This window comes from Oryctolagus cuniculus, chromosome 19, assembly GCF_051225735.1.
Source record: "Oryctolagus cuniculus isolate XC-2025 breed Fujian yellow rabbit chromosome 19, ASM5122573v1, whole genome shotgun sequence".
Lineage (NCBI taxonomy): Eukaryota > Metazoa > Chordata > Mammalia > Lagomorpha > Leporidae > Oryctolagus > Oryctolagus cuniculus.
In genome coordinates, this window is record NC_142885.1 from 40,752,248 (window position 1) to 40,763,207 (window position 10,960).

At 42.7% G+C, this 10,960-nt stretch overlaps 1 protein-coding gene across 1 annotated transcript; it reads right to left on the minus strand.

The window, feature by feature from the left end:
* Positions 1–8,042: 8,042 nt before the first annotated feature.
* Positions 8,043–10,947, minus strand: LOC138847070 (protein FRG2-like). Its single transcript, XM_070064705.2, has 4 exons — positions 10,827–10,947; positions 9,598–9,672; positions 8,672–9,027; positions 8,043–8,162 (listed from the first exon to the last, which is right to left on the minus strand). The coding sequence occupies exons 1-4, from the start codon at positions 10,945–10,947 to the stop codon at positions 8,043–8,045; spliced, it is 672 nt and encodes a 223-aa protein (XP_069920806.2).
* Between the last annotated feature and the right edge of the window lie 13 nt (positions 10,948–10,960).

The window sequence follows — 10,960 nt, forward strand, 5'->3', positions numbered from 1 at the left end:
ACATCTCTTCCCTCTCTTATTCCCACTTTTATGTTTAACAGGGATCACATTTCAGTTAATTTTCAACACTTAAGAATAACTGTGTGATAATTACAGAATTAAACCAGTCATATTAAGTAGAACAGACAAAAAAAAATACTATGAGGGATAATGTATTAAGTTGTCCATTAGCAGTCAGGGCTATGCTGATCAAGTCACCATTTCTCATAGTGTCCATTTCACTTCAGGAGGTTTCCTTTTTGGTGTTCAGTCAGTTGTCACCGATCAGGGAGAACATATGGTATTTGTCCCTTTGGGACTGGCTTATTTCACTCAGCATGATGTGTTCCAGATTCCTCCATTTTGTTGCAAATGACTGGATTTCGTTGTTTCTTACTGCGGTATAGTATTCTAAAGAATACATATCCCATAATTTCTTTATCCAGTCTACCATTGATGGGCATTTAGGTTGGTTCCAGGTCTTGGCTATTGTGAATTGTGCTGCAATAAACATTAGGGTGCAGACCGCTTTTTTCTTTATCAATTTAAACTCCTTTGGGTAAATTCCAAGGAGTGGGATGGCTGGGTCGAACGGTAGGGTTATATTCAGGTTTCTGAGGAATCTCCAGACTGATTTCCATAGTGGCTTCACCAGTTTGCATTCCCACCAACAGTGGGTTAGTGTCCCTTTTTCCCCACATCCTCGCCAGCATCTGTTGTTGGTAGATTTCTGAATGTGAGCCATTCTAACCGGGGTGAGGTGAAACCTCATTGTGCTTTTGATTTGCATTTCCCTGATTGCTAGTGACCTTGAACATTTTTTCATGTGCCTGTTGGCCATTTGGATTTCCTCTTTTGAAAAATGTCTATTGAAGTCCTTGGCCCATCTCTTAAGTGGGTTGTTGGTTTTGTTTTTGTGGAGTTTCTTGATCTCTTTGTAGATTCTGGTTATTAACCCTTTATCTGTTGCATAGTTTGCAAATATTTTTTCCCATTCTGTCGGTTGTCTCTTCACTCTCCTGACTGTTTCTTTTGCAGTACAGAAACTTCTCAATTTGATGCAATCCCAATAGTTGATTTTGGCTTTGACTGTCTGTGCCTCCCGGGTCTTTTCCAGAAATTCTTTGCCTGTGCCAATATCTTGAAGGGTTTCTCCAATGTTCTCTAATAACTTAATGGTGTCAGGACGTAGATTTAGGTCTTTAATCCACGTTGAGTGGATTTTTGTGTAAGGTGTAAGGTAGGGGTCTTGCTTCATGCTTCTGCACGTGGAAATCCAGTTTTCCCAGCACCATTTATTGAATAGACTGTCCTTGCTCCAGGAATTAGTTTTAGATCCTTGATCAAATATAAGTTGGCTGTAGATGTTTGGATTGATTTCTGGTGTTTCAATTCTGTTCCATTGGTCTATCCATCTGTTTCTGTACCAGTACCATGCTGTTTTGATTACAACTGCCCTGTAGTATGTCCTGAAATCTGGTATTGTGATGCCTCCGGCTTTGTTTTTGTTGTACAAGATTGCTTTAGCTATTCGAGGTCTCTTGTGCCTCCATGTGAATTTCAGCATCATTTTTTCTAGATCTGCGAAGAATGTCTTTGGTATCTTGATTGGGATTGCATTGAATCTATAAATTGCTTTTGGGAGAATGGACATTTTGATGATGTTGATTCTTCCAATCCATGAGCATGGAAGATTTTTCCATTTTTTGGTATCCTCTTCTATTTCTTTCTTTAAGGTTTTGTAATTTTCATCGTAGAGATCTTTAACGTCCTTGGTTAAGTTTATTCCAAGGTATTTGATTGTTTTTGTAGCTATTGTGAATGGGATTGATCTTACAAGTTCTTCCTCAGCCATGGCATTGTCTGTGTATACAAAGGCTGTTGATTTTTGTGCATTGATTTTATATCCTGCCACTTTGCCAAACTCCTCTATAAGTTCCAATAGTCTCTTAGTAGAGTTCTTTGGATCCTCTAAGTACAGAATCATATCGTCTGCAAAGAGGGATAGTTTGACTTCTTCCTTCTTGATTTGTATTCCTTTGATTTCTTTTTCTTGTCTGATGGCTCTGGCTAAAACTTCCAGAACTATGTTAAATAGCAGTGGTGAGAGTGGGCATCCCTGCCTGGTGCCAGATTTCAGTGGAAATGCTTCCAACTTTTCCCCATTCAATAGGATGCTGGCTGTGGGTTTTTCATAAATTGCTTTGATTATATTGAGGAATGTTCCTTCTATACCCAATTTGCTTAGAGTTTTCATCATGAAAGGGTGTTGAATTTTATCAAATGCTTTCTCTGCATCAATTGAGATAATCATATGGTTTTTCTTCTGCAGTCTGTTAATGTGGTGAATCACATTGATTGATTTGCGAATGTTGAACCATCCCTGCATACCAGGGATGAATCCCACTTGGTCTGGGTGGATGATTTTCCTGATGTGTTGTTGTATTCTATTGGCCAGAATTTTATTGAGGATTTTTGCATCTATGTTCATCAGGGATATTGGTCTGTAATTTTCTTTCAGTGCTGCATCTTTCTCTGGCTTAGGGATTAAGGTGATGCTGGCTTCATAGAAAGAATTTGGGAGGATTCCCTCTTCTTCGATTGTTCTGAATAGTTTGAGAAGAAATGGGATTAGTTCTTCTTTAAATGTCTGGTAGAATTCAGCAGTGAATCCATCTGGTCCTGGGCTTTTCTTTGTTGGGAGGGCCTTTATTACTGTTTCAATTTCTGTTTCAGTTATGGGTCTATTTAGGTTTTCGATGTCTTCATGGTTCAATTTTGGTAGATTGCATGTGTCCAGGAATCTATCCATTTCTGATAGGTTTTCCTGTTTGCTGGCATACAGGTCCTTGTAGTAATTTCTGATGATTCTTTTTATTTCTGTGGTGTCTGTTGTTACGTTTCCTTTTTCATCTCTGATTTTATTGATTTGGGTCTTTTCTCTTCTTTTTTTAGTTAGTTGGGCCAATGGGGTGTCAATTTTGTTTATTTTTTCAAAAAACCAGCTTCTCGCTTGGCTGATTTTTTGTAATGTTTTTTTGGATTCAATCCTGTTAATTTCTTCTCTGGTTTTAATTATTTCTCTTCTCCTACTAGATTTGGGTTTGGTTTGCTGCAGTTTTTCTAGGTCCTTGAGGTGCGCTGAAAGCTCATTTATTTGGTACCTTTCCAATTTCTTGATATAGGCACCTATTGCTATAAATTTGCCTCTCAATACTGCTTTTGCTGTATCCCATAAGTTTGGATATGTTGTGTTGTTGTCTTCATTTACTTCCAGAAAGTTTTTGATTTCTCTTTTGATTTCTTGAATGACCCAGTGTTCATTCAGGAGCATGTTGTTCAGTCTCCATGTGTTTGCATACTTTCTGGGGTTTCCTGAGTTGCTAATTTCCAGCTTCATTCCGCTGTGGTCTGAGAAGCTGCATGGTATGATTCTAATTCTTTTAAATTTGCTGAGATTTTTTATGTCCTAGTATGTGATCAATCCTAGAGAAGGTTCCATGCGCTGCTGAGAAGAATGTGAAGTCTGTAGATGTAGGGTTGAAAGTTCTGTAGATATCTGTTAGATCCATTTGGGCAATAGTGTCAATTAAATCTGCTGTTTCCTTGTTGATCTTCTGTCTGGATGATCTGTCTATTTCTGAGAGTGGAGTATTGAAGTCCCCCAGTACTATTGTATTGGAGTCTAAATCTCCCTTTAAGTCCCTTAACATATCTTTTAAATAGACCGGTGCCCTGTAATTAGGTGCATATACATTTATAATAGTTACATCTTCCTGTTGAATTGAACCCTTAATCATTATATAGTGTCCCTCTTTGTCTCTCTTAACAGTTTTTGTATTAAAGTTTATTTTGTCTGATATTAATATGGCTACACCTGCTTTTTTTTGGTTTCTGTTGGCATGGAATATCTTTTTCCAACCTTTCACTTTCAGTCTGCATGCCTCTTTGTTAGAGAGATGTGTTTCTTGTAGGCAACAAATAGTTGGGTTGTGTTCTGTGAGCCAGTCAGCTAAACGGTGTCTTTTAACTGAAGAATTCAGACCATTAATGTTCAATGTGACTATTGATACGTAGTGACTTTGCCCTGCCATTTTCCCGGAAATATTTTCTAGTATATGCTTTGAGCTTCCCATGCTCTTTTACTGGTAGGTGTTCTTCCTTTCCCTTCTTTCATATTGATGGCCGTGTTTCTGTGTTTCTGAGTGTAGCACATCTTTAAGTATCTTTTGCAGGGCCGGACGAGTGGCCACAAAGTCTTTCAATTTCTGTTTGCTATGAAAGGTCTTTATTTCACCTTCATTCACAAATGAGAGCTTGGCAGGATATAATATTCTGGGCTGGCAATTTTTCTCTCTTAGCACCTGTGCTATGTCTCGCCATTCCCTCCTAGCTTGTAGGGTTTCTGATGAGAAGTCAGCTGTGAGTCTGATTGGAGATCCTCTGAGAGTAATCTGACGTTTCTCTCTTGCACATTTTAGGATCTTTTCTTTATGTTTCACTGTGGTAAGTTTAATTACCACGTGTCGTGGTGAGGATCTCTTTTGGTCATGTTTATTGGGGGTTCTATGAGCTTCCTGTACTAGGATATCTCTGTCCTTCTCCAAACCTGGAAAGTTCTCTGCTAGTATCTCACTAAAAAGGCCTTCCAATCCTTTCTCTCTCTCCATGCCTTCAGGAACTCCTAGAACTCGAATGTTGTTTTTTTTAATAGTATCCTGTAGATTCCCAACAATATTTTTCAGGTTTCTAATTTCCTCTTCTTTTCTTTGGTTTGACTGTATGTTTTCCTGTGCTCTATCTTCTAAGTCCGATATTCTCTCTTCTGCTTCACCCATTCTGTTTTTAAGGCTTTCTAATGTGTTTGTCATTTGATCTATTGAGCTCTTCATTTCATTTTGATTTCTCTTCACTATTACACTTTCCTGTTCTACTAGTTTCTGAGTTTCATTTTGACTCTTCCTTAAAATTTCATTTTCACGAGAAAGATTTTCAATCTTGTCCATTAAGGATTTCTGTAGTTCAAGGATTTGCTTTTGAAAACTTCTAAATGTTATCATAAGTTTTTTGAAATCCGTATCTTGCATTTCTTCTATCTCATCATCTTCATACTCTTGGCTTGGGGTGTTTTGCTTATTTGGAGGCATCATAGTGTCATCGTTGATCTTGCTCCCTCTATTTCTGTGTTTGTTACTCGGCATAGTTAATTCTTCTTGCGTCACTGTGCGCTTTTTTTTTTCTTTTTTTTTTTTTTTTATACTGTGTCCGTGTTAAGTGGACTGCCTGCTGTTGGAGGAGCCTTGGAGGCTTGAGATGGGTGCAGCCTGAGAGCTCTGCCTGGTTCTTCCAGGTTAAGGGTGTGCAAAGGTGACACCCTCAGGTTATGCGTGGTAAATCTCTCTCTTTTTATTTATTTATTTATTTTATTTATTCAGGGGGTAAGTAACACTGCAGGGCAGGGCTGTGCAGAATTGATGGTATTTAGCTTCCAGTCTTTGGCTCCTCTGGACTCCCACTGGGTTGCCTAGGCTACTGAATTGTAGTGACTCAGTTCCTTAACTCTCCCCCACTGATATGTAAATCCAAAGAGGAGGCCTGCTCTTTGTCTCTTGGAAATTCTTCAAGTCTTGCAGCCTTGTAACCTTTGCAAGGTTAGGGGGAAGAGAAACCCTGAAGCTTTTTTTTTCCTTCTTTCCGGTAGTGAGTTTGCTGCACTTTCCGGCCCCCCTCTAGATTCTGACCCCCGTTTCCCCACCAATGTCTCGAGTTATTGAGCTCACCTCCCCTTCCAGCGCCGATGTGTGGACTCGGAGCCCTGAGCGTCTCAAGTCTCCCCGCTGTTTTCTGTGTGGCGTGCACTCTCCTTGGAGCTCTGTCGCGCAGACCCTGGGGCTTCTGCGGCTGGGTCCCGCGACTTTGCTTCCATGCGGTGGGCGACCTTGTTCTCCCAGTAGGTCGTCCGATTCACGCCTGCTCCATTCAGAAGGGTTTCCCCTGCAATTTTTGTTTGGTTCTATTTTCTGCGGCTACCGTAACTCCCCTTTTATTAAACTAAATTTTCCCGGACTCTCGGTGCGCGCCCTCACTATTCCGCCATCTTGGCTCCGCCCCCTTCTCTAAAAGGCTTTTGACCATGAACCAGCAGATGTGTCCTCTCTGTCCCTCTGGATGGAATTTCAGGCTCCTGATTTCTGCCTTGACAGACCCCAGCAATTCGACCATTTTGGAAGGGAAGCAGCAGATGAAATTTTCTCTCTCTCTCTCTTTTCTTTCATTCTCCCCATCACTATGTGACAATAAATAAATATATTTAAATAAAGAAATGAAAATCTATATATGAAATTCATTTGTGTGAATCTTACTTTTCCATAAAGCTTATGAAGTGTCCTCATGCACATATTTAATATAGAAATATAATATTTCATATGGATAGCACATACTCATCTGTCTGCCGATAGGTACTTAAACTGTTTCCATACATTGGCACTACTAGTGAGCATTGCTGTACTAAACATGGGGTGACATCTCTCTCTACACAGGGATTTCATTTCCTTTGCATTTGTACCCAGAATAGGGATTGTAGCACTTATAATAGTTGTTATTTCAAATTGTTTTATCTATTTGATAATTATTTGTATAATATTCTGAGGAAAGCTCAATTTTTATTTTTGGTAAAACCTCTCCATCATTTTCTGCAATGGCTCTAGTAACATATATTCCAGCAACACTGGATAAGTGTCCACTTCTACCCACATCCTTATCTACACATCTGATCTTTTATTTTAGAACAACTCAGCAAAATAAAATTCCAGTTATTTTAAGATAAAATGTTTCACACATATGTCAAGAATTTGAAAAATAAAAAACAATGGCAACTACATAGACAAAACAAGGCAAACCTTTGGCTTTTGTGTGGAGGGGATTTTATTTATTTATTTGATGATAGAATTATAGACAGACAGAGGGAGAAACAGAAAGATTCCCCCTGCTGGTCCCTCAGGAAATGGTCTAAATGGCAGTAGCTGAGAACCAGAAGTTTCTTGCAGGTCTCCCATGCAGGTGAAGAGGCCCAAGCATCTGGGCTATGTTCTACTGCTTTTCCAGGCCATAGCAGAGAGCTGGTTTAGAAGAGGGGCATCTGGGACTCCAACCTACTACCAATATGGTATTCTGGCACAACAGGCAGACACTTAGCCCACTCTACCACATTGCTGGCCCCTATATTTGGCCTTTTTAACTATCTCATACTAAACAACTACTTACAGTACAGCTAAGTACATACAAAAAAAAGGAATGCTTTACACAAGGTTTTCTGTTGTTGCTTTAGATATTTTACAAAGATTTTTTTCTCTTTTGATATGTTAATGAATAATTCACACCACAAGTACAGAAAAAGCATACAGAAAACAAATTGAAGGCTAGTTTGGTCATCCCAAGATCATTAAAATTGGCTAACCCCTACCATTGTGCACAAAAATAGAAAATGTATAAATAAAACAAAGGGACATTTATTAAACGCAGGCCCACCCTGTCATCTCCCCTCAGAGTCCTCCTGAGCATTGCTCCTCCCACCTCCCCAGAACATCTCCAGGTACAAAACTTTAAATTGACAAAAATGCACAAGTGTAAATGATTACCTCTTAATATGTGCTTCATTTAAAGTTTTTGCCTTGAACAGCCCCAGCCACTCAGCCATTTGCAAAGAGAACCAGCAGATGAAATTTATCACTCTCTTTTTGCCTCTCCCTCTGTCACCATTACTAAGTCACAATAAATATAGAATTCATTCATTTAAAGAAATAAAACTTCAATTAAATAAAATTGGTCTTCAATTCTTTTTTATTAAGATTTGGAAGAACATTCATGTACTCATGTTCATATGAATGCACGAAACTAATTTTATGAAGATAACACATCCTTATTCATCTCTAGCATCTGAAACTTATGTTATAAATTGAAAGTGGTTTAAGCAGAATAAAATCACACAGTCACAGCGACAAATTCCGGTGGGGCAAGAAACTGTCCACGCTTGATCAACACTGGTTTCAGACGTCTGGGTACCATCACTGTCCACCCTCAGACACCCACTGCTTCTGAGGCCCTGTCTCACACAGACCCACCCTGTCATCTCCCCTCAGAGTCCTCCTGAGCACTGCACCTTCCCAGAACTTCTCCAGGGGAAACTTTAAATTGACAAAAATGCATAAGTGTCAATAATGACCTCTTAATATGTGCTTCATTTAAAAATTCAAGTCAGTTACAAGGATTCAGATTGGTAATGTGAAAACCGACATTCTTCTGTCATGGCGTCCTCAAGGACACAACAGGTTCCTGATTCCGAGGAAGTCGCTCCAGTTCCTTTCCTATGGCCACCCAGATTCCCTCAGGCATCAGCTCATCCCCACTACAGGGTCTCTGCTGGGCTTGCGGAGAAGTAGCAGCAGCAAGTCTTTCTGCGTGTCAGAGATGCGCCCTCTAGTGTCCAGCATGCGGGCTACCCAGCACAAGATTAGTCTGATGCCCTGTGTGCCTCAGGTTCTTCCTGCTCAGCAGAGGGCTGGCCTTGCCCCTCCTGGGAGGAGCTCTGAGCAGGTGCCAGCGACTGGACAGCAGGAATGTGCTCCGGGGCCGGGGCCAGGGCCGGGGCCGGGGCCGGGAGGAGCCAGCCCTGGGCAGGGAAGGCCCAGGCCACCTGCGAGGCCAGCGCATAGCAGCTCTGCATGGCGCTGCATAGAGGCCCGCGGAGCTGTGCCAGCGCAAACAGCTGCTCCTGGGTCAGCGGGAACTGCGCCTGCTGCGCCTGCACCCGGGCTAAATCTTCATAAATGGCCTCAGACAGAGAGCGCAGGGAGGTCACCAGGCTCTTCCGAAGGGGCGGTGGGTGGTCTGCTGGGGACCTGGACCTGCGCCTCCTCTTGTGCCCAGAGCGGGCCCTGGAGGATCCCCTGCGAGGTTCCGCATGCGCCTCCTGAATTCCTCTGTCATTTCCATCGTCCGAAGGTTTTGCTTTCTTTTGCAAAGTCACGCTGAGCTCTTGCACACAGCTGCCTGCAGAGACACACGGGAGACACTCAGCACAGCTCCTTGGGCCCTAAAACCTAAGTCCTGCCCCCTTCACGTGAACCCCACCGAATCCTGCACTTCCTTCCCCACAATGGACTCCAGCAGGAACCCAGGCAGCACCCATCCTCCTCCTCACACGCTCTCGGGATCTTTAAACTGCTCTCAATCTCTGACAACCCCTCCCTTCCCAACCTTGGATAAGCTCCCTGGTCCTGACCCTCTAGGTAGAGAAAGCACGATGCTACCTGTCCCCGTGTGGCTGCTGTCCTCAGAACTGATTGTCCTCTTCCTGGAGCTCACCCCGTCACAGCTGGACTCTGATTCTGCAAAACACAGGGAGTTGGAGTGCCTGCCTCCAAAGGCACAGCCACAGCCCAGGTCTACCCAGGACACAGGGAGCAGCGCCTCCCACCAGTGCTCCCTTCCCCCCTGGTCCCCGTACCCCAGCATCTCTGAGGTGCTGCTGACCCATCTGGTCTCAGGGCCCCTGTCTCCCAGAGAAGACTGTGCCACAGCACCCTGTGACCTTCTCGCTCCAGGTGAGTCTGAACTGACCTGCTCTGGCAATGCTGCTTCTGCCTCTGAGCTTCCTTTCCTGGGACTTCTCCTCATGTGGACTGGGCTTTGATCCTACAACAAAAGAGAGTACATATGACTGAGTTTCCCCACGAAATAAAATAAAAATTCCCCACGTGTATAAAATTTGTGTCCTCCAAAGGTTGTGAATCTCTTTGTCTACAAAATTGAAACTTAATGCTGCAAGTATTAAGGGGAAGGGGCCAGCTCTGTGGCATAGTAGGAAAACCCACGGTCTGCAGTGCTGCCATCCCATTACAGAACTGGTTTGAATCCCAGCTGCTCCACTTCCAATCCAGCTCTCTGCTATGGCCTGGGAAAGCAGTGGAAGATAGCTCAAGTTCTTGAGCCCCTGTACCCGTGAAGGAGCTGTTGAAGAGGTCCTGGCTCCTGGTTAAGACCAGCACAGCTTTGGCTGTTGCTGCCAATTGGGGAGTGAACCAGCAGGTGGAAAATCTCTCTCAAACTCTGCTTCTCCTTCTTCTGTGTACCTCTTTCAGATAAATGAATAAATCTCTTTAAGAAAAAGTATTAAGGTGGAAGCTAATGAAAATAGAAATGGATCAAGGGTGGGGAATAACCTGAGACGTGGACAATGTTTAGACTGGGTGATGTTGGGAAGGAGGAGTCCGGCTGTTGGAATCTTGGTATCTGAATAAGGAGAGATCACTTGCACAGCAAGCTCCCTGACAGATTGGATTGTCATGTGAGTTTTCCTCCATACTCTTCTGTATCCTTCCCTACCCTCATAAAATGCCAGAGCATTTGGGTCATGAACTATTAGGGACATGAAGACTTTTCTTGTGAATTTCCAAAATGTGGTTTGAAAGAAACGTTCCTTCTTTAGTAACATGTCTCAGATATGTGTCATGATAATGAAAAACTAATAACATGTATGTATTTTATCCCACCGGCCCGGTTTTGTCTCAGATTTCAAGTTTCTGGCATCCTGTTGGCTGAGCCAGTTAAGCCAGGATCAAAGAGAAATGAGCACATTAGAGTTCCATAGGTTCATTGCTGCCACATTTCTCAATAGGCCCCTGGAGCTACCAGCTACTTCCCATTTCCCACTTCGAAATGAAACCCTCCGTTACACACACAGACCAGTTGCAAGGTTCCAAACCACCTTCCACACTCACCCTGACATCCCAAGGACCTACCTTGCCTTTGCAGGCAGCTCTCAGGGAAATCAGAAAACAGTGTCTCACCTTGTCCTTGTGGTGGTTGCTCCTCTTCATCTGTGCCCCCATCTTGAAAAGACCTTTGTGGGGAAGAGGGCAGCTCAACTGAGAGCCCAAGAGCTTCCTGGTCTGCACTTTCCTGTGCCATCCTGAAGTTCAAG